This window comes from Lagenorhynchus albirostris, chromosome 2, assembly GCF_949774975.1.
Source record: "Lagenorhynchus albirostris chromosome 2, mLagAlb1.1, whole genome shotgun sequence".
NCBI lineage: Eukaryota > Metazoa > Chordata > Mammalia > Artiodactyla > Delphinidae > Lagenorhynchus > Lagenorhynchus albirostris.
The window spans coordinates 129,780,718-129,805,776 of NC_083096.1; the positions used below are offsets into that span (position 1 = coordinate 129,780,718).

Below are 25,059 nucleotides of genomic sequence, written 5' to 3' on the forward strand. Positions count from 1 at the left end.
TAAAATAAAATAAAATAAAATAAAGACTGTTACAAGAGATAAGGAGGGATACTACATAACAATCAAAGGATCAATCCAAGAAGAAGATATAGCAATTATAACTGTTTATGCACCCAACAGAGGAGCACCTCAATACATAAGGCAAATACTAACAACCATGAAAGGAGAAATCGACAGTAACACAATAATAGTAGGGGACTTTAACACCCCACTTACATCAATGGACAGATCATCCAAACAGAAAATAAATAAGGAAACACAAGCTTTAAATGACACAATAGACCAGATAGACTTAATTGATATCTATAGAACATTTCACCCAAAAGTGGCAGAATACCTTTTCTTCTCAAGTGCACACAGAACATTCTCCAGGATAGATCACATCTTGGGTCACAAATCAAGACTCAGAAAATTTAAGAAAATTGAAATCATACCAAGCATCTTTTCTGACCACAATGCTATAAGATTGGAAATCTATTACAGGAAGAAAAAAAAAACTGTTAAAAAACACAAATACAGGGCTTCGCCGGTGGCGCAGTGGTTGAGAGTCCACCTGCTGATGCAGGGGATACGGGTTCATGCCCCAGTCCGGGAAGATCCCACATGCCGCAGAGCTGCTGGGCCCATGAGACATGGCCGCTGAGCCTGCGCATCCAGAGCCTGTGCTCCACAACGGGAGAGGCCACAACAGTAAGAGGCCCGTGTACCACCAAAAAAAAAAAAAAAAAAAACACAAATACATGGAGGCTAAACAGTGCACTACTAAATAACCAAGAGATAACTGAAGAAATCAAAGAAGAAATTAGAAAATACATAGAAACAAATAACACGATGACCCAAAACCTATGGGATGAAGCAAAACCAGTTCTAAGAGAGAAGTTTATGGCAATTCAATCTCACCTCAAGAAACAAGAAAATTTTCAAATAAACAATCTAACCCTACACTTAAAACAACTAGAGAAAGAAGAATAAAAGAAAACCCGAAGTCAATAGAAGGAAAGAAATCATAAAGATCAGAGCAGAAATAAATGAAATAGAAATGAAGAAAACAATAGCAAAGATCAATAAAACTAAAAGCTGGTTCTTTGAGAAAATAAACAAAATTGATAAACCCTTAGCCAGACTTATCAAGAAAAAAAGGGATAGGACGCAAATCAATAAAATTAGAAATGAAAAAAGGGAAATCACACTGACACCGCAGAAATACAAAGGATTATAAGAGACTACTACAAACAACTATATGCCAGTAAAATGGACAACCATGAAGAAAGGGACAAATTCTTGGAAAGGTACAATTTTCTAAGACTGAACCAGGAAGAATTAGAAAATATAAACAGACCTATCACAAGTAATGATATTGAAAGCGTAATTAAAAATCTTCCAACAAACAAAAGTCCAGGACCAGATGGCTTCTCAGGCAAATTCTATCAAACATTTAGAGAATAGCTAACACTGATCCTTCTCAAACTCTTCCAAAAAAATTGCAGAGGGAGAAACACTCCCAAATTCATTCTATGAAGCCACCACCACCCTGATACCAAAAGCAGAAAAAGATATCAGAAAAAAAGAAGATTATAGATCAATATCACTGATGAACATAGATGCAAAAATCCTGAACAAAATATTAGCAAAAAGAATCCAACAACACATTAAAAGGATTATACACCATGATCAAGTGGGATTTACCCCAGGGATGCAAAGATTCTTCAGTATACGCAAATCAACCAATGTGATGCACCACATAAACAAATTAAGGAATAAAAACCATATGATCATCTCAATAGATGCAGAAAAAGCTTTTGACAAAATTCAACACTGATTTATGATAAGAACTCTCCAGTAAATGGGCATAGAGGGAATCTCCCTCAACATAATAATGGCCATATATGACAAATCCACAGCAAGCACCATACTCAATGGTGAAAAAATGAAAGCATTTCCACTATGATCAGGAACAAGACAAGGATGTCCACTCTCGCCACTCTTATTCAACATATTTTTGGAAGTCCTAGCCACAGCAATCAGGGAAGAAAAAGAAATAAAAGGAACACAAGTTAGAAAAGAAGAAGTAAAACTGTCATTGTTTGCAGATGACGTGATACTATACACAGAAAATCCTAAAGATGCCACCAGAAAATTACCAGAACTAATTAATGAATTTGGTAAGGTTGCAGGATACAAAATTAATGAACAGAAATCTCTGGCATTCCTATACACTAACAATGAAAAATCAGAAAGAGAAATTAAGGAAACACTCCCATTTACCACTGCAACAAAAAGAATAAAATACCTAGGAATAAACCTGCCTAAGGAGGTGAAAGTCTTGTACTCAGAAAACTATAAAACACTGATGAAAGAAATCAAAGATGATATAAACAGATGAAGAAATATACCATGTTCTTGGATTGGAAGACTCAATATTGTGAAATGACTATACTACCCAAAGCAATCTACAGATTCAGTGCAATCCCTATCAAACTACCAATGGCATTCTTCACAGAATTAGAACAGAAAGCTTTACAATTTGTATGGAAACACAAAAGACCCTGAATAGCTAAAGCAATCTTGAGAAAGAAAAACGAAGTTGGAGGAATCAGGCTCCCCAACTTCAAACTATACCACAAAGCTGCAGTAATCAAGAGTATGGTACTGGCACAAAAACAGAAATATAGATCAATGGTACAGGATAGAAGGCCCAGAGATAAAGCCACACACATATGGTCACCTAATTTACGACAAAGGAGGCAAGAACACACAATGGAGAAAAGACAGCCTCTTCAATAAGTGGTGCTGGGTAAACTGGACAGCTACATGTAAAAGAATGAAATTAGAACACTCCCTAACACCATACACAAAAATAAACTCAAAATGGATTAAAGACCTAAATGTAAGACCAGACAGTATGAAACTCTTAGAGGAAAACATAGGAAAAACACTCTTTGATATAAACCACAGCATGATCTTTTTTGACCCACCTCCTAAAGTAATGGAGATAGAAACAAAAATAAACAAATGGGACTTTATTAAACTTAATAGCTTTTGTACAGAAAAGGAAACCGAAAACAAGACGAAAAGACAACCCTCAGAATGGGAGAAAATATTCGTAAACGAAGCAACTGACAAAAGGATTAATCTCCAAAATATACAGTATAAACCCTAGGAAAAACACACCAAGACACATATTAATCAAACTAACAAAATTAAATTCAACGAAAAATTAGTAAAAGCAGCAAGGGAAAAATGAAAAATAACATACAAAGGAATCCCTATAAGGTCATGAGCTGATTTTTCAGCAGAAACTCTGCAGGCCAGAAGGGAGTGGCAGGATATACTTAAAGTGATGAAAGAGAAAAACCATGGAGCTCAATATCAAAAAAATCAAACAATCCAATTTAAAAATGGCCAGAAGACATAAATAGACATTTCACCAAAGAAGACATACAGATGGCCAAGAGGCACATACAGATGGCCAAGAGATGCTCAACATCACTAATTATTAGAGAAATGCAAATCAAAACTACAATGAGGTTTCACCTCACACGAGTCAGAATGGCTATTATCAAAAAGTCTAGAAACAATAAATGCTGGAATAGGTGTGGTGAAAAGGGAACACTCCTGCACTGTTGGTGGCAATGTAAATTGATACAACCACTATGGAAAACAGTATGGAAGTTCCTTAAAAAACTAAAAATTGAACTACCATACAACCCAGCAATCCCACTACTGGGCACATACCCTGAGAAAACGATAATTCAAAAAGTGTTATGTACCACAATGCTCACTGCAGCTCTATTTACAATAACCAGGACATGGAACCAACCTAAATGTCCACTGACAGATGAATGGATAAAGAAGTCGTGGTACATATATACAATGGAATATTACTCAGCCAGAAAAAGAAACGAAATTGAGTTATTTGTAGTGAGGTGGATGGACCTAGAGTCTGTCATACAGAGTGAAGTAAGCCAGGAAGAGAAAAACAAATACCGTATGCTAACGCATATATATGAAATAAAAAAAAAATGGTACTGATGAACCTAGTTGCAGGGCAGGAATAAAGACGTAGACATAGAATGGATGTGAGGACACGGGGTGGGAGGGGGAAGCTGGGGTGAAGTGAGAGTAGCATCGACATATATACACTACCAAATGTAAAATAGTTAGCTAGTGGGAAGCAGCAGCATAGCACAGGGAGATCAGCTCGGTGCTTTGCGATGACCTAGAGGGGTGGGATAGGGAGGGTGGGAGAGAGGCTCAAGAGAGAGGGGATATGGGGACATATGTATGCATATGGGTGATTCACTTTGGTGTACAACAGAAAATAACACAGTATTGTGAGTGATTATACTCCAATAAAGATATATTTTTTAAAAAAATGTTACTCAAAAAAAAAGATAATGGCTATAATTCCCTGTGCTATACACAATATATCCTTGCTGCTTATTTATTCTATACATAGCAGTTTATGTCTCTTAATCCCATACACTTCTCTTCCATCTCCCCACTGGTAACCACTAGTTTGTTATCTATATCTGTGAGTTTGTTTCTCTTTTGCTACATACATCCATTTGTATTATTTTTTAAATTCTACATATAAGTGATATCATACAGTATTTGTCTTTGTCTGACTTATTTCACTTAGCATAATACCCTCCAGGTCCATCCATGTTGTTTCATATGGCAGAATTTCATTCTTTTTATGGCTGAGTAGTATTCCACTGTATATATATATGTCACATCTTCTTTATCTATTTATCTGTTGATGGACACTTGGGTTGCTTCCATAACTTTGCTATTTGTAAACAGTGCTGCTATGATCATTGGCATGCATGTATATTTTCTTATTAGTGTTTTCATTTTTCTGGATATGTACTAGGAATAGAATTTCTGGGTTATACGGTAGTTCTATTTTTAGTTTTTTGAGAAATCTCCATACTGTTTTTCATAGTGGCTGCCCATCCGTAATTCTTATTTATCCCCTGTACTACATATTCCCTTATAGTCCATAATTGTCCACTTAGTTTTAACTTTACATATTGCAAGATTCATTTCTAATCATTGTTTCTACTCTTTGTCTTCAACTATGTGGAGTTTTCTGTTTTAATCTGCTACTTGTTAAAGTTCGTCATCAAGTATTTTCCTCAGATTGGGTATGTAGATGATATACGCTCTAAACCATTCTATCTCTACAAATACCCTTTCTTTCCCAAGAGAGATTATATTCATTTTCTATTCTTTCCATAATAAATGACCACAAATGTAGTGGCTTAAAACAACATAAACTTATTATTTTATATTCAATGGACTAAATGTTTGTGTCCCCTCAAAACTCATATGTTGAAACTCTAATCCCAGTGTTTTGGAGGTTGGATCTTTGGAAGGTAATTAGGTCATGAGGGTGGAGCCTTCATGAATGCAATTAGTATCCTCAAAAGAAGAGGCCAGAGAGCTAGTTAGGTCTCTTTCTGCCTTGTGAGGATACAAGAAGTTCACAGGCTGCCACCCAGAAGAGGGCTCTTACGAGAACTGACCATGCTGGCACCTTTATCTCAGACTTCCAGCCTCCAGAACTGTCAGAAGTAAATGTCTGTTGTTTATAAGTGACCCAGTGTAAGGTACTTTGTTATAGCAGCCCAAACTGACTAAAACATTACAGTGCTGTAGGTCAGAGGTCTGATATGGGTCTCACCAGGTTAAAATTAAGGTGTCATCAGGGCTGGGTTCCTTTCTGGAGGCTCTAGAGGAAAATCTGTTTCCTTGCCTTTTTCAGCTTCTAGAGGCCACCCACATTCCTTGGTCCATGGCCCCTTCCTCCATCACTAAAGCCAGCAACAGCAGGTCAAGTCCTTCTCACACTACCATTTCCAACTAGGAAATGTTCTCTACATTTAAGGACATATGTGATTAGATTGAGTCCACCAGGATAATTCAGGATAATCTTTCCACCTCAAGATCCTTCATATTAATCAAACCCATCATTTTCCTTAACACAGTTGTGAATTACATCTTGGTATCCTGGTTGAACAGAGGATTCTTGGGTTGCAGTCCTTTTTTCTTAGTAGTCTGTAGGTTGTACCCTTCTATTTAGTTTCTCATGCTGAAGATTAATAGTCAAATTTCATTTTACATTTTTTTCTTGTAACTGAATTGTTCTTTCTTGCTGAAAGCTTAAAGACATTTTTCTTATATGTACCTGAAATCCCAGCACTTTGCTAGAGTATATCTAGATGTGAGTCTGTTGTCATCAGTCTTGCCTGGAATTGTAAGCGCATTCAGTTTTCAGACTCAGGTCTTTCTTAAACTCTGGGAAATACTTGTCTGATATTTATTTAACTATTGCTTATCTTTCATCTATGTCTTTTTCTTCTTCCAGAACGCTTATTATTTACACGTTAGGGCTTATTGAACCAAATTTCGAGTATTTTTTTTCTTTAAAGATTTTTTTACATCCTTGTATTTTTCTCTGACATTTGAGATAGTTCTACCACTTGATCTTTCAGAACATTAGTTTATGTATGTGTACGCAAGTTGTGTGTTTATATGTGTCTGTGTCTGTGTGCTTTTTTTTTTTTTTTGCAGTACACGGGCCTCTCCTGTTGCAGAGCGCAGGCTCCGGACGCGCAGGCTCAGCGGCCATGGCTCACGGGCCTAGCCGCTCTGCGGCATGTGGGATCTTCCCAAACCGGGGCACGAACCTGTGTCCCCTGAATCGGCAGGCGGACTCTCAACCACTGAGCCACCAGGGAAGCCCTGTGTGTGCTGTTTTTAATCTCAAAGATTTTACGCTGTTTCGATTCATCTGCTGAATGTTTTAAATGATTTTGGTTTCAAAAAGTCTTTCTTTGTTCAATACTTGAATGTCAAGTACTTTGTTTTTGCCTTAAGTCTTTGTCTTCCCCAATAACTCCACTTCACAGGAACCTCCTCTGTGTTTTCTCCTTGCTCTTCATTTCTCCAGTAACTTAATGCCCTTAGTTGCATTGATATTTTTCCTGGTCTTCTCCTGGGGGCTTAAGGTGATGGGGTTCATTAAGCAGTAGCAGTCTTGCCAACCTCCATTCTTATAATTCAGTAGTGTGGGGGTTGGTACCTCACTGGTATCATGTCGAGGCATCAGGAGGAAACCTCTCTCATATTCTTGCTTTGGCCTCTTCATGCTCTCCCAACCTAAAAGGTAGAAAGGATCCAGCAACTGGTTAGGTTACTTCTCAGCGTTTAGGAATCCAGAAGTAGAATATTAGATATATTCCTATGCATGTAAATTTGCGTGAGATCACGAGTTTCTGAGGGCTAAGCTGTTGCAGGATGCGGGCATGCTCATCCTCATTCTGGGACTCTTCACTGCCGATTTCCAGGCTCTCCCCTTGCCAGAAGGGAGAAAGTCCTGTCCTATCTTTGGCAAGGTTGTGAAAGAATCTGAGGTTTCTTTCTTATCCTCCAGGACCTGTCTACTGGCAGAAGAGGAAGAGCTCAGAGTGAATGAGAACTGAAATGCATTTAAGCCACTGTCTTCCCACCATCTTTAAGAATGCTCTCACTCCTTTATCTGCAACATCATGTTTTTAAAAGGACTGAAGCAACAAAAGGCAAAGTGTCAACATTTGTTAAATCTGGATAGCAGGTATAGCAATAGATGGTGAGTATTTGTTGAATTATTTTCTGTACTTTTAGTTTATTTGAGGTACTTATAAGCCAAATGAACTTTTAAAGTATTAATGCTATATTTATTCTGATGACATCAAATTTCTAACTCTCCTCCAGACCCATATACCTCCAACTGCCCATGGCCATCACAAACCATCGCCACCTTCATACTTGACTTGTCCAAAATGGGTCTTTTGGTTTATAGCCACCAAAATCTTTCCCCAGGTGTTTCTAATTTCAACAAATGGCACCACTATCAACCCAGCTGCTCAAGCAAAAAGCATAGGATTGGTTGTTGATGCCTTCCTCCCCCAGACCTCTACACGCATTCCCTTTAGCAAGCCCTATCAATATACTTCTAAACAGCAATTAAAATCCTTTCACTTCTCTCCAGCTCCTCTGGAATCATCCTGTTTCAAATCACTTTTCTGCAATAGTCTCTGCTTCCACTTTGACCCTGCAATTCATTGTACCTGTACCCAAAACACTATTCTTTTAAAGTCAGATCCTGTCATGTTTTTAAAACATTGTAATGGCTTCTCATTGCTTATAGAATAAAACAAAACTCCTTACTATAGCCTACAAGTAACTAGGTGATCTAACTGCTCCCTGCCTCTCAAATCCCAACTTCCTTCCTCCCCCTTGCTTTCTGTGCTCCAGCCACACTGGTCTCCGGTCTCCTATTCAAATATACTAGGCTCTTTCCCATCCCAGGGCTTTTATATTTCTATTCCCTCTGCCTATTAAGAGCCTGCGCCCCCTCACCACCACTTTTTGAATAGATTAACTGCTTTCTATCATTTAGGTATCAATCAAATATCATCTCCTCTCAGAGGTCTTTCATAGCTACCTTATCTAAGTACCATTCCTTTGCTCAGCTCATAGTTACTCCATCACATCACCCTGGTTATTTCCTTCATCACATTATTTCAGTCTATAGTTTTCTATTAATTATTGTAATCACTATTGTAATCAGCTTGCACCTCAATGAACAGACTCATGCCTTTATCAACTAACTAACCATTTTACTTAAGATTGGATTAGTAAGTACATCAGATAATAAGAAGACATAATGAAGGGATATTCAGCTCTCATCACATTGGCTGGCATACTCAGATGTAAGTACTTTGTATAAGTGGGTCTTTCTTGTCTGAAGAACAACCAACTAACTGGCTTGGGCATTCTGTAAACCTCTTCCTTGCATGCAAATTACAGCTAGTAGTTATTTTGAATAATATATTAAGCATAACAGATCCAACTGTATACAACATATTTATATAACTTAGTTATACTTTTAGATGACTGCCTTTGTAAGATTCATGATCTGGGCATCCCCTTTATGTAAACCTCCACTACAATCGTATGTCTCTCCCAGTATTACTTATGATACAGGTTCAGATGCCGTGTCAGAGAGAAGCACAAAACAACAATAGAACTGTATTTACTTCACATTAAAACCCAGTGTGGTGTGGTGGCTCTCTGTGAAGTTGTCACATACTCAGGGCCCTTCAGTTTTGCTGCTCCATCAGGCCCGTGGTGTTAACCTTGGCCACAAAGTGCAAGCAGCCTCACCACTGCATACTCATTCCTGCCCATAGAAAGGGGGAGAATGGAAGGAAAAGGATGCCCTTTGATTTCAAGGGCGTGACCTGGCCAGAATCTAGTGTAATTAGGTTCTAGCTAGACTTAAAACGAAGCTGCAAGAAAGGCCAAAAAGAACCATCTATTTTCTGGGGAGCCTTGTACTCAGTTACAATTCTAAAGTTTTCTTACTGTTAGAGAGAAGGAAAGGGTGGACATTAGGGGTTCTCTCCTATGTACCCCTTTAGAACGTAAACTTCAAAAAAACAGATTTCTCCATTACATCCCATTGTATCTCAGCTCCTAGAACACTGTCTGGCACAAATATGTCCTCCTCTGACCATTTTCCTTGCCTTTGTCCTGACTCAGCAGCCATTATCACTGCTCACTTGGACTAAAGCAAGTCTAAATTATCTTTGTGTCTCAATACCAATCTATCTTCCACACTACTATCAAAGTGAACTATTTAAAATAAAAACATTCTTCTTTGATTCCATTTCTTAAAGCCCTCCAGTAGCTCAGCAATGTCCTTAAGATAAGATCCAATGTACGAGCAGAGCCTTCAAGGCCCTTGCCAACTGCATCTCACCACACTCACCCTGTTCTACAGCCAAATAAATATGAATACAGTTCCTTCAACATTCCATCCTCTTTCATGCTTTTATGACTTTACACACGTGTTTTTCAATCCAGGAAGATTCACAGCCATTCACTCTCCTGCATTCCCATAGTACCTTGTACATACTACATATGACATAATTTTGTAGTTTTTTAATTTACATGTCTGCCTCTTCTATGAGACTACAACTACTGACGAGAAGGACAGAGACCATGTCCTGTTCATCCTTCAGTTCTTAGCCCTGAGTTAACCACAATATTTTTTCACTATTTTTGTTGTCTGAAATGACCACATATCTGAAGGAATAAAGCACTATTAGCTTATTTAAAACTAAGAAACCTGTTTTATCCGGGCACCTAACATCCCCTGCAGGATTCTGGGCAGCCCCTGCCCAGGAATTTACGGATGTCAGGATGAACGACACATAGGACTAATAGATATGAAATTAGTTTACTACTCATATGATAAACAGCAAAAGGATTCCCCAAGGAGAAGGGCTCAGGTTCCGCCTAAGGTGAAACAAAGTTGAGAGGGAGGTGGAAGGTGGCTTAGGGTTTTATTATGATTAAGGGGTGGGGGCTAGGGCCGGGATGAGGATTCCCAGAGAGAGCAGAGTTTTGCATCTTTTGAAATTCTCACAGGCACCAAGGGAGGGAGTGTGCAGATTTACTTATCCTTCCTAGATGTGGGGCAAAGAGGAAAGGGGAGAGGTGGAGAGTTGAAAGCTGTCAGCCACCAATCATCAAAAATGGAGTCTTTCTCTATTATGAAACCTTTCATGCCCATGATCATACTTAGGTTGAAGTCATTTTTATTTTTGTTTTACCTTAAGGAAAAAGTGCCTACCTTGCAAGGTTGTTGTGGGAGTTAAATTTAAATAAAATAGGAGTTGGAAAGGGCCTTATATACTATAATGTATTATAGTGAGAATATTATCTATATTACACCAACATTACACTATTATATTATTGTATAATATTATATTATTGGTATTATATTTAATACCAATATTAAACTATTATACCAATTATTATAATCATATAGACCAGATCCTATCCTAAGTACCTTCTATATAGTATATATCCTAATATATATCCTAATATTCTAATACAATTTTGACCTTATTGAGAATATATAAGCAACAAGGTATGGAGTGGATGATGCATGGTTTTAAATATCCACTGTCTATTATCTCACATACCTGACAGGGGGAATCCAGGGGGAACCTTGTGAATTGCTGACTTGTAGATTGCAATGCCTGATGCACAAGTCACAAATGCAGTTTCTGTAGCCAAAAGATTTCAGTGGGTGGTAAAGCCTGGTGGGAGCTAAACAGATGTGCCGTCAATTTCCCATCTTCACACCAGCTTTTGTTCAATCTATGGCATTTGTGCACAGCATCTGTGGGTATTTTGATCTTTAAAACAGGGCCTTAGGCTCTGTAGTTGAGAGGCAACCCCAAAGCATAAAATATTTTTATTGAAAACCTCATCAGACTGTAAACTTGTTACAGATTGTGGGAGCAATAAAGCATAGCCCATGTTTCTGAACCACCAGCTCAGCGGACTGACCGCATTTCCCTTCCGTGATAATGAGAACAGTTGAAATTGCTCCCAGCCTTCCAGACAGCAACAGGGCAACTGACACCACTCTCCCCAGTGTAGGTGAAAGTTGGGACAGCGAACTTTAAGGACATCACACCTAAGTTAATAGATGCCCAAATAGAATCATCATGTTCACAACTGAAACATTTAGAGAAGCAAAGCACAGCCCTCAGGGAGAAAGAGGTGGGAGACAAGCAAACTGATATTTATAATCTTCTTTGAGGGAATAACAAAGGAGAAGCCAGAACTGTTTCTTATGAAAAAGTGCACCATTAGGAAAACCCTGAAACAAGATTCCCTGCCTACTTTATCTCTGAGCTCTTCCTATTCAACTGAAAGTGCAGCTGACAATAGTTCTATTGCATCGTTAAGATGTGAGCATTCTTAGAGCAGTACTGTTATCTCACACCTGAGAGTTCAGTCCCACCACAGGTCAGCTGGCATGGCACAGAAAAAAGAAATGCCCCCAGACAGAAACGCATGCTTGGTGATCAAGAACAACGTATGCCTTTGGTTGAAAGGACAGTAGAGGGTCCGCACCCCCTTATTCTCAGCTGATGACTTAACCTCCTACTTCTGAGAAAATCTAGGCCAGAGTCCTCAAAATGTGGTCCCCAGGTCAGTTCCACAAGTTTTACCTAGGAACTTATTAGAACTACAGATCCCCAGCCCTATCTCAGACTCCTACCTCTAGGGTTGGGGTTCAGCGATAAGTTGAACCAACTTTTTCAATAAATTGTCCAAGTGATTCTGAACCACTGTAATATTTGACGACCACTGATCTCTACTTTTGGAAATAAGGTTCTCCTATTTCTCTCCTTGTCATTTCCAATATATTCATTCTTTTCTGCATTGGATTTACATGTCTCAAAAGAAGATATTTCTAATCTTGACTAAAGTTTATCTTTCCTTGTGCTACTCCTACTATATTCTATATTAATTATTGCCCATCTCTCTTATCTTCAATCTCTCCCCATCTACCAGTTCCTTCTGTTCAGCATAGATAAAAATGTCTCCACATTATAACACTTTTCCATAATCTTGTCTACCCCAATCAGCTTCTATTCTTACTCTTTTCACTAACAAAAGACTTCAATGAGTAATATTTTATTGCTATCCTTTCATCCTCAGCTCTAATTTTTGCTTCTTTAAAGTTGCATTTTGTCCTCTAGTATCACTTTTAATATAGTATCCGATATACAAAAGAACATATGTACCTGCCCAACAGAACTAGCACAGGACCTATGCATTGCTGTGCATTTCTCTGCAGCCCTCTGCCTCCCCGGTTCACTCTTAATCCCATGCATTCTGATTCCATGATTCTACTAAGACTTCCACTAGTGTTACCAATGTCCACTAAATTGAATTATCTGAAGGCCTTTTCTCCGTCCACATCTTACCTGTACTCTGTGCAACTTCTGTTTTTGCTGACCAAACCTTCCCTATGGCCTAACTTCTGTCCTTTTATAATAATTCTCTATTCTAATTCTCCTCCTATTTCTCTGTTCATTTCTGCCTTCTCCCTTTTCCTCTTTCCCCCTTATTTGACCCCATGTTATTATTATTCCTTAGGGCTATATCCTTAGTTCAAGACAAAATTGATATTGACTAATCTCTGCATACTTGGTCTGGGTAATCTCATTCATTCCATTACCTCATTACCACCTGTACACCTATGATCCCCAAACTATGATATTCACACACACACACACACATTTAACAGCTCCCAGACAATATCCACTTAGTAACATGTTTAAAGTAGTACTTTAAACTCACACTATTCAAAACTAAACCCACCATCTTTCCCTTTATACCTTAACCCCTCATTTTTTGTCCTTGTTCATGGCATTTCCATGCATCCAGCTGAACAGGAAACTGCCGCATGTTCATGGCTTCTCCTCCTTGCTCCTAACCCACATTCAACTGCACACCACTTCCCATCCATTCAACCCCAGTGTTGTTCAGTTTTCCTCCTCCTTCTCATTCCCACACCTACTGCCTGTTCAAATCCCTCAGCATCCATCACCCACCTCGCTCTGAAATCTTCCTCTCTAGATTTTCAACCTTCAACCTTTCTCTTTCCAAACAGCATCTACATTGACTCTCATTATCTTATTACCTTACAGATCTATATTCAATTTATTTAAAAAATCCAATGGCTTCAATTTATTAATTTGGATAAAGGCAAAAGTGTAAGACCCTTCACATTCTGACCTCTACCCACCTTTTCAAACTCAGATTTCCCGCCTTTTACTTAAGCCATATCTCCACCCACACCATCTCACATACCCTACATGCCCTATGAATACTTGCATTCCTTGAATATGTCACTTTGTCTCAAGGAGTCATGGTCTTGTCCATGCTATTTCCTGCATCTGAAATGTTACTTCTACTTCTGTCCAGCAGATATATGCTTGCTCAGCTTCAAGTCAAGGACAAATAACAGCTTTCACTGTTGCTTCTCCCCTCCAAGGAAGAATTCATTGCTCCTCACCTGTACTCTTATTCTAGAACTAAATATACTGTATTATATTAATTTGTCTACATCTACATTTCTCACTGCATCTGTGGGTTTTAAAGATTCATTCATTTTTTTCAACGCTCTCTCCTGAGCCCCTGGCAACCATTGATCTTGTACCATTTCTCTAGTTTTGCTTTTTTCTAGAATGCCATATAAGTGGAATCATACAGTATGTTGCCTTTTCATACTTGATTCTTTCACTTAGCAACATGCATTTAAGATTCATCCATGTCTTTTTGTGGTTTGACAGCTTATTTCTTTTCATCATTAATGTTGCACTGTATGTATGTACCACAATTTATCAATTCACCTATTAAAGCGTATCTTTATTGCTTCCAGCTTTTAGTGATTTTTAATAAATTTGTTATAAATATGTACGTGCGGGTTTCTGTGACAATGTAAGTTTTTAAATCAGTTAAGTAAATATCTAGGAGCATGACTGCCAGATCATATGATAACACTATGTTTAGCTTTGTAAGAAACTGCCCAACTGTATTCCAAAGTGCCTGTGCCATTTTGCGCTTCCACCAGCAATGAATGAGAGCTCTTGCTCTACATTCTTGCCAGCAATTGTTTTCTGGGTTTTTTTTGGATTTTGGCCATTCTAATAACTGTGTCATGGCATCTCATTGTTTTAATTGACAATTCTCTAATGGCAAATGATGTGGTACATCTTTTCAAATGCTTGTTCGCCATATGCAGATTTTCTTTGATTTGTTGTCTCTTCAGATCATATGCCCATTTTCTAATGGGGTTATTTGTATTCTTATTGTTGAATTTTTTATGTTTCTTGTATATTTTGGATACAAGTTTATTATCAGATATGTGTTTTGCAAATCTTTTCTCCCAATCTGTGGCTTGTCTTTTCATTCTTTTAACAGTGCCTTTCACAGAGCAGAAATTTTTAATTTTAATGAAGTCCAACATATCATTATTTTTTCTTTCATAGACCATGGGGTGTTTTTTTTTGGTGTTTTATCAAAAACTCATGCCCAAATCCAAGATCACCTAGGTTTTCTCTATGTTATCTTCTAGGAGTTGTGCAGTTTTGCATTTTACATTCAGGTCTATGATCATTTTGAGTTAATTTTGGTGAAATATGTAAGGCTTCTGTCTAGATTATTATTAATTTTTTGATATGAATGGCTATTTTTTCAACACAATTTGTTGAAAGATTATGTCTTCTCAACTGAAATGCCTTTACTCCTTTATCAGAGATCGGTTGACTGTATTTTATTGGTCTACTTCTGAACTCTCTATTCTGTTCCATTCATCTATGCCACTGTTCTTTTGCCAATATAAAGCTATCTTGATTACTGTAGCTTTATATTAAGTCAAAATCAGGTAGTGTGACTCTTCCATCTTTTTTCTTCTTCAGTATTTATTGTGTTGGCTATTCCAGATCTTTTGTCTTTTATACAAAGTTTAGGATCAGATTTTCAATATCTATAAAATAGCTTGCTGGGATTTTGACTGGAATGGCATTGAATCTATAGATCAAGTTAGGAAGAATTACACCCTAACAATTTTGAATCTTTTAATCCATGACCATCATATATCTATTTATTTAGAATTCCTTTGGTTTTTTATCAGAATTTCATAGTTTTCTGAATACATATCCTGTACATATTTTTAATTTATATCTAAATGCTCCTCTTTTTGTTTTCATGCAGTTATAAATAATATTATTATAATATTTATTTCAAATTCTAATTGTTCATTTCCAATGTATAGGGAAGTAATGAATTTTATATATTAACCTTGTAATCTGCAACCTTGCTCTACTCATTTATTAGTTTCAGAAGTTTTATTTGCCAATTCTTTGGGATTTTCTGCATAGACATTCATGTCATCTGCAAACAGAAACTGTTTTATTTCTTCCTTTCCAAATTGTATGTCTTTTATTTCCTTTCCTTTGCTTATTGCACTAGCTAGGACTTCCAGTGTAATGCTGGATAGGATTGGTCAGACAGAACACCCTTACTTTGGTCCCAATCTTAAACGAAAGCATCTAGCTTCTGACCATTAAGTATGTTAGCTATAGGTTTTTTTGTAGAGGTCTTCAAGTTGAGGCAATTCTCCTTTATTTTTAGTTTGCTGAGAATTTTTACCATGAATGGGTGCTGAATATTGCCAAATTCTTTCTCTGCATCAACTGATAAGATTATATGATTGTTCTTCATCTATTGGTGTGGTAGATTGCATTGACTGACCTTAAAATGTTGAACCTGGAATAAACCCCACTTGGCCATAGGGTATAATTTTTTTTATATATTGTTGAAGTTTATTTGCTAAATTTTTTGAGGACTTTTGTATCTATTATGCTCATGAGAGATATTGCAGTTTTCCCTTCTTATAATGTCTTTGTCTGGTTTGGGTGTTAGGGCAACACTGGCCTCATAGAATGAGTTGGGAAGTGTTCCATCTACTTCAGTTTTCTGGAACAGATTGTGGAGAAATGGTATCATTCCTGTTTTAAGTGTTTGGTAAAATTTGTAAGAAAACCATCTAGGCCTAGAGCTTTCTTTTTCTTGGTAGGTTAATAATTTTCTATTCAATGTCTTTAATAGATACAGACCTTTCATGTTATCTATTTCCCCTCTGTGAGTTTTGGTACTTTTGAGTCTTTCAAGGAATCAGTCCATTTCATCTAAATTTTCAAATATGTGGGTATAGAGTTGTTCACAGTAGTCCTTTATTATTCTTTTCATCTCCAGGGAATCAATAGTGATGTTCCCTCATTTCTTAAAGTGGTAATTTATGTCTTTTCTTCTTTTTCTTGGTGAGCCTGGCCAGAGGTTTATCAGTGTATTGATCTTTTCAAAGAACCATCTTTTGGTTCCACTGACTTTCTCTACTGTTTTCCTGTTTTCAATTGCACTGATTTTTGCTCTAGTTTAATTATTGATTTTCTTCTGCTTGCTCAAGTCTTAAATTACTCCTTTTCTTTATGGTTTTCTAAGATAGAAGAAGTACTGATTTAGCTTTTTGTTCTTGTCAAATATATCTCTATATAGAGATAGACAGAAATCGATATATAGACATATATATAGGTATAGATATAAATTTCCCTCTAAGCACTGCTTTTGCTGCATCCCATAAATAATAGTAAATTTTAATTTTATTTTCACTTAGTTCAAAATATTTTTAATTTTCTCTTGAGATTTCTCTTTGGCCCATTTGGTCTGTTATTTACAGTTGGGTTTTTAATCTCTGAATAGTTGGGACTTTCCAGTTATCTTTCTGTTACTGATTTCTTATTTAATTCCACTGTGGTCTGAGAACATACTTTATATGATTTTTACTCTTAAATTTGTTAAGGTGTGTGTGATAGATGTATCTTGGTGAACATTCAATGCAAGCTTGAGAAGAATGTATACTCTGTTGTTGTTGGATGAAGTATTCTAAAAAACTTCAATTAAATCAAGTTGATTGATAGTGCTGTTCACATCAAATATATCTGTAATGATTTCTCCCTGTTTGGTCTATCAATTTTCTGCAGTGTTGAAGTCTACAAGTATAATAGTGGATTTGTCTATTTCTCCTTACTCTTGCTATATTTAAAGAAAATTTTAAAAGCTTGAAAACATCTGCAATGTGGCAGGCAACCTCTAAATTTGTCCCCAATGATGCACACCTCCTCATATTCAGGCCCTTGAACAGTTCCTCCCCTTGGGTGTAGGCTAGATCTAATGAACGGAATTTGTAAAAGTGATGGGATGTCACTAAAAAGATTTTGACTTCTCTCTTGCTCACCTTCTACTGGTCCGTCTTTCTCTATCAAAAACTCTTGCTCCATAAAAAGCAAACTGTCATGTTATGAGTAGCACAATGGAGAGGCCCAGATAGCAAAAAACTGATGTTTCCAGTCATCAGTCAGTAAGGAGGTGAACCTGTCAAAAACCGTGTGAGCGAGCTTGGAAGCAGATCCCTCCCACCCAGTCAACCATTGAAATGATTGTAACACTGGCTAATAACTTGACTTTGGCCTTGTGAGGGACCCAGTCAGAGGCACCCAGCTAGGCCACAACTAGATTCCTGACCCACAGAAAATATAAGATAACAAATGTTTGTTACTTTAAGCCATTAAATTTGGGGATTATTCATTATACAGCAATAGATAACTAACACATGTAGGGAAAAGAAAACTACATAAAATTACCTCACATGTTTAAAAACTAAATAAATACAAACTTTAAAAACAGAAAATACAATAATCAAAATTGAAATACTCAATATAATAGATTTAACAGCAAATTTAACATAGTTGAAAAGAGAATTAGCAAACCAGAAGGCAGACCAAAAGCAATTACCAGAATACAGCCCAGAAAGACAAAAATTTTAATTACATATATATGAAAGACATGAAAAGAAATGGAAGATAAAGAAGTAGATTCAAAATACATTTAATCATAAATCCAACAGCAGAGGAGCAAAAGACTGGCAGAGAAAATATCTGAAGAGATAATAACAAAGAATATTCCAGATCTGATGAGAAAGATGCCAACTGACATATTTGAGAAGTCCAGTAAATCTCATATAGGATAAATAAAAGGAAATCCACCCCTAGTTACATCAAAGATGGAATTCAGAAATCAAGAGCCCACCCCGCCAAAAAAATGCAGATTATTTACACAGAAAAACAATTAGACTTACAGCCATTTTCCCAACAACAGTAATGGAAGCCAAAAGGCAAGGGGTAAAGTATTGAAATAAAGAAACTGCTACATAATGAAAAAGAAAACACTTTCAAGAATGAGAGCAAAATAAGGACATTTTCAGAGAAACAAACCAAAAAATAAGAATAAATTCTAAAGGACTTACTTCAAGCAAAAAGGCAAGTGATCCCAGACAGAGAGCTAGTGTATTTGGGGGTTAAAATATATAGATAATTAAAAACTGTAAACAGGGAAGGGCTAGAAGGGGTTAAAGAGCTAAAAGATCCTCATGGAGGAAAGTTAAAATTATAGATTAACTGTAGACATTCAAGGCTGAGTATTGGCTTATTTTCCTAATTTGGTTGTGGTGACATTGCTTTGATAAATTTGGTAGATCAATAAACTGCTTTAATTATTCAAAAAGTGAAGACCACCAGAGGCTTGGCATTGGCCACATCCCAAGTATGACCCCAGACTAAAGGTGAAAAGAGGGGGGAAAAAGTTGGGGAATGTCAGGAAGAATGTATTTTTCCCACTTTTTGATGTGTCTTCCAAGTGTCAGGGATGCCACCAGCTTAAGATTCATAACCTCCTTCTGCCTTTTTACTCAGTCTTCCCTGGAAAGAAGGAGTAATTGAATCTGCACTGGTCTTTCCAGAAGGAGAAAGTAGACATGCACAACTCAGTCCTTCCTTCGTACTGTCTCACCGGGGCATGATTCTACAACTCCACCATTTTCAAATTTCATAGAGGTAGATTCTCCCTCTGAGGACGAGGGCTCCCTGCACAGGCCCAGCACCTCCTATTACTGGGTGGTAAGTCTGTATGATTACGGTGTACAGCATTAGCAGCCTACTTGCCCACAGACACAGAGTACATATTCCAATATTAACTTTATCAGTAATGAGGATAACATCTTGTTTTCATATCTGACTTCTCCTTTCATCATATTTCCAAGATGGTTCCAATAACTCAAGTGGTGAAGTTCCTCCAGAACCCCCAATAATAGAAAATGCATAATTCTGGCTATTCAGTCCAGGTATAACAATAAAAAAACAATAATAACAATAACATCAAAATAACCACTAAGTGCTACATATATTACATTTTCTTTCTCACACAGCTCTGAAAAGCTGTAACATCTCCACTGTTTATTCATTTGAGTTTTTGTAAGATAAAGAAACTCATCCAAAGGTAGCAAGATGGAAGTCCACCCAACTGGACTCAGGTCCTCACTCTTTCTTTCTCCATAGTAAATCAAATCATTGTCCTTCCATTCCAGGCCTTTTGCCTGCAGTGATGGCCACCTCTCTTCATCAATATACTCTCCCCAAACAAGGGCTAAATTTATATCAATGTTTTTCTATTTAACTTTATATACCTTGGGCAGTAACTTTCATTTGTTCTCACTCAAATTCCTTCACTGGCTTTAAATACTTGATCTGTAGCACATATTCCCAGACTTTTGACATATTTAGAACACCAACCAGGAACTCAAGGTCAGTTTCACCCAGTTACAAAAAAATTGTCAAAGCAATTATCAGAGCAGGAATCATATCCTAGAGATTTTTACTAGTCTAGAATAGGAGTCATCAAACTGACTGGCAGGCAAAATCTAGCTTGCTGCCTGTTTATGTAAGTAAAGTTTCATGGGAGCTGAGCTACACATTCATTTATGTACTGTCTACGGCCATGTTCACACTACAATGGCAGTGTTGTATAGTGGCAACAGAGACTATAAAGCCCACAAAGCCAAAAATATTTACTAACTGGCAGAAAAAGCTTATTGACCCCTTGTCTAGACCTGGAGATTGATTCCACATTCTCCGTGTTCTAAGTAGTGAGTGTAATTCTTTCTCACACATGACTGTAGGCTGCACCCCTTACCTCTAGAACCTTTCATCAAGTTGATGGCAATGATGGTATCTGGAACCCTACTTCCTCACTTCTAATCAAATGATTTTTCAATTAGATTCCTCTGCCAGCAATTCCACCAGTACTCATCAATATTGCAAAGGAAGTATTTTTAAGGGATGTATTGATATGCTTTTAGCTGCTTATACTTAAAAATAAATTTGGAGTCAATGACTGAATACTCTCACACTTTAAAAACTATCCAGGTAACTGAAAAAAAACGGACATATTATAAATGAATTACTAATATGTGGTGTTGGCTGACTGCATGACAAACTGGATAATGGCTAAATCTTCCATTTCACTCAGCATGAGGCTAGTGATACTTGAAACATGGTTTCTAATTTTCAAAAGGCTTTAATGGATAATGATCAAGAGAAGAGAAACTAATGTTTGTTGATTGCCTAACATGTGCTTTTTACTAAAGTAGGCATTTTGGAGATATTACCGTATTTAATCCTTACAATAGCCTATGAGGTGAGTACAATTACTCTCTTTGTACAGATGAATATATTCAATTTAGAAAGGTAGACAAGTGTGCCCCACATGTCAGAGTCTAGATTCGATACTTCTAAGGAAGGAACAATTCTGCAACTCCCAAAGGGTCTTTGAGTAAAATGAACTCCAGCATCGCAAGGTGCTCTAACATTGCAAGGTACATTTTATCTGGAGTGTTATTCTAACACATAAAACACCAACGACCAACAAAACTGGACTCCTGCTGTGCCAGTCATCACCTCTTTAGCTGTTGGTTTGTAAGGAATTTGCTTCTGGGGAAGCGTCTGGAATAGTAATAAGGGCAATCAGAGAGCTCAAGAAAGCACATATTTACCAACTGGTATGGAAGCATTTCAATATTGTAACAACTGGTAATACTGCACCAGTGCCAAGCTGCTGAAAAATAACTCTGTGGAAATCTTCTGAACTCCAAATCTGCCATCATGCAGAAGCAAACCAAGACTAAACACATAAGTTATGTGACTGAGTAAGCAATGCAGAAGCAATATGCCCATTTTAGTGCTCAATGATTGGTTATGACTATTCTAATGTTAATTCAGCTGAGGAGCAGATGTTAGTCAGTGCTTTTCAAATTTTTAACCCATTCCCCCTATGACATGTTCACATGCTTCTCTATCACATACAGAATGATGAACCATTTCAGGCTAATAACTGTGATAGCTGAAGTCTCAGTGATCTAATTCTTAGTGTATTTGATAACCACCAACTAAAAGATTTCCTGCATCATTCAATGAGCACATAATGGACTACTCATCAGCACTGTACAGCTCAGCATGTGGCAAGGGTATACAGCACACCATAAAAACTACATATTTTAAGGATTTACTGTGATATTATTGCACAATGATTTAATATATTTAGTTTTTCTCCTTAACAAATGAGTTAAATGAAAAGTGATTTTTAAAGCACCATATTATTATAATTTAAAATAAAACATAGAGAAAATATTTTTCTTTTTAATAAGCCTCCCTGTTATGTAAGCAGACTATTCTTGGAAAATATTTGGAAATTATGTAGAGCAAAAAGAAAAACCAGAGAAAGTGCTAAAAACTAAACATGTGATTAAAAACACGTATTTGAAGAAATATCATGGCACAATTTTAACCACAGTTATAAATTATACGTATTCAAATAACGTTTCAACACTAGATTAAAATAGCCTGTTTCACAAACATAGACTCTGCAAAACAGTCCAAGCATCTCTCATAGTACAATCTTCATTCCTTTTTTGATTTATAATGAAGTGTTTTATTTTCTAGATAACCACAAACTGAAATTAGTAAAGTGGGATTATAATAAAAAGAAGCTAAGAATAATTATATTTTGAGTACAGTAATAAGACTATCTCCTGTCATTCATCTATATAATATATACGTTTTGCTTCCTTTAGGCACTCATATAACTTTGCTTTTCTAAATTAAAACATCATATTGACATACACTAATAGTTTTTTTTTAAAAAAGATCATAGGCAGTAATTTTGCTTTCCTTGTCATTAATAAAAATGCATCTCATTCCTTCCTCAATAGGCCCCTTCCAATCTTAAGACGTAGGAGATACCTCCACTCCTCATTTTGCTACCCAAAGGGAAACAAATTCTCAAAATGTCAAAAGCCTTAGTTACTCCACAGATAACTAACATTTTAATAACAAGAAATTGTACCAGGAGTAACTGGAAAATAAAACTTAGAACTGACATTTAAGTTGGGGGCTACTCACCACTCCTGGCTCACAGTTGTAATAGCAATGCTTGGAAGTGTCACCAAAGGAAGCGTGGTCGGTCTGGAAATGCCATCTCCCTCAGGAGTCCTTGCCCTTCCGCTCTGTCTTTGGGACAGTGGTGGCAACTGCAAGTTTCCTGAGCAACACCTTCTCCCTCTCCAGAGGTCGATCCCAAGTGTGTTACTAGAAGAACTGTAGGATTTACTCAAGTTGCATTCAAAATAATCTTTAACATTCTAGAGGAACCACAGGGAAAGAAAAAAGAGAAAAAGAAAATGAAATTCAAATGTTTAAAATGATGCACGATGGAGTAAAATAAGAAGCTAAATGATCAAGCTGTCACTCATAAAGTCCTGATTCATTATCTCACAATCAGAATCGAACACTGACGTCAAAAGCTTAAGAGAAAACACGTAGGCACAAGGGGCTAATTCTCAAATCTTAAACACATTAGTTGCATAGTCTTGGTGATCTTCAGGACTGTTGATAATATTTTCCAGTTAGAAGCATGTGCATTGCAGGGCTTTTTATCTTCTTTCTCTTTTTTTAAATTATTCTTCTTTTCTTTCTCTTTTTTAACTTGCTAAAACGAAAGCTTTTCATAGAAAATATGAAAGATATTTTCTTTCATATTAGGTTCCTTCATATTAGGAACTTCATATTAGGTTCTTTCATATTAGGTTCTTTCATATTAGGTTCCTAATATTCTTTCATTTCTTTGATTTTGGACAGCAGGGTTATCATTCTGCAACACGGGAACAAACTATACTAGCTAAATTATAACATTTCTTGTTCAATGTTTTAAAGTAAATACATTTTCTATCTCAGGCCAGCAAGATACTCATAATTGTGGGTAACCGGGTAACTGACTTTTCCTATTCTTATAAAAGGTCTCCTCAGAGTTGAGGGGATTTGGGGGTGAGTTTTTTTTTTCTGGTCAAACATATAAGAGCTCAGAAAAAGAAGAATATACTTTATCTGGTCCCGAATTGAACTGCCATGTGTTCAATATATGCCCTAATGCTGACATGAATGAAATACTTGTGAGAAGATAGAGGCATTGTATTATAACCAATAATAAGAGTTATTCATTCTTCCTATATCTCTTGGTGACTCTGGTTCCTGGTACTGTGGGGAGTGGAAGCCCCAAAAGAACCTCTGCCTGCATCACCATTCATACCGGCTTAAAGACAAGAAATGTTACAGCAATGCAAGTAGCCACTGATAGCAACTTGGAGTTTAAAAGTTGTAACTGTCACTCTCCACTCGTATCTTAAGCAATAATGGAAGTCCTAACACCAGGCCAAGGTCTCTCACCTGGAAGTCATTCTGTAGCCCTAAAAAGACACGTACTTCCTACTAGCCCTTCAGAATAGACTTAGGAGAGCCTGGGACTAGACTGCCTTAGGTTTAAACAAACTAAAGTTCTCCGCCCACCACTCCTCCACCCATCCCTATACTAGTTCATACAAGGATAATTAACTGAAGTTTAAGGGTCTAGCTGGGTTCATTCAACAAATATTTTCTGCACACCTATTAAAGTCTTGCTCTGTGCTACTTAAGAAAGGATACAACAGCAAAAAGAGACAGAACCTGTATTCTAGTGATTATGCTTATCTCATCCATGCAAAACCACATTTTCATGATGAAAATCTGGGCATGAATAGGCCTGACAATTTTCAGGGGCCCCACTCTCTCCACCTGGAAATGGGATATCATCATATTTTTTGTGCTTGACTTATGGTTTTGGAATACCACTTATTTAAAATTCAGTAGAACCACAATTCAGTAACAGGAAGGAGACAAAACAATTTACAATTTTCCAGAGTTTGAAATATTCTGGAATGTGGCCAGTGTTTTACTGTTTAGTAACTGGTTATATTAAATCTACTGTAGGCCTAGCACTTATATGTGTGTGTGTGTGTGTGTGTGTGTGTGCGCGCACGCATGTGTATGTGTTAGAAATAGGCTGAGGAGAAAGCATAGTATATGTAAGTTTCTTTCTCAAAAGACTTAGAGACTAGTTGAGGAGACAGGAAGTCTTAAGAGAGACAAAGTCTTCCTAAAGAGATTCAAGAACAAACTAAAAGTCAGAACTTTTATAACTCAGTCTGTTCCAAATATGCATGTAAAGAAAGCACTGATTATCTGGAAAGCAAAGCAGTGTTTCTTGTATGGGTGGTAAAGCATATACTTTACCACCCATACAAGAAACACTGTACCAAAGAACAGAAATGAGATGTCACTTAGTTAAACCACCAACCACAATAGTCTTATA

At 37.0% G+C, this 25,059-nt stretch overlaps 1 protein-coding gene across 1 annotated transcript in view; it reads right to left on the reverse strand.

Annotated features, from left to right (window-relative positions):
• Positions 1-25,059, reverse strand: part of PDE4B (phosphodiesterase 4B) — a 486,031-nt gene that overhangs the window by 457,058 nt on the left and 3,914 nt on the right. The window contains exon 2 of the mRNA XM_060139825.1: positions 22,779-23,017. Within this exon, the coding sequence (XP_059995808.1) occupies positions 22,779-23,017 (239 nt within the window). The remainder of the gene's footprint in view (positions 1-22,778; positions 23,018-25,059) is intronic.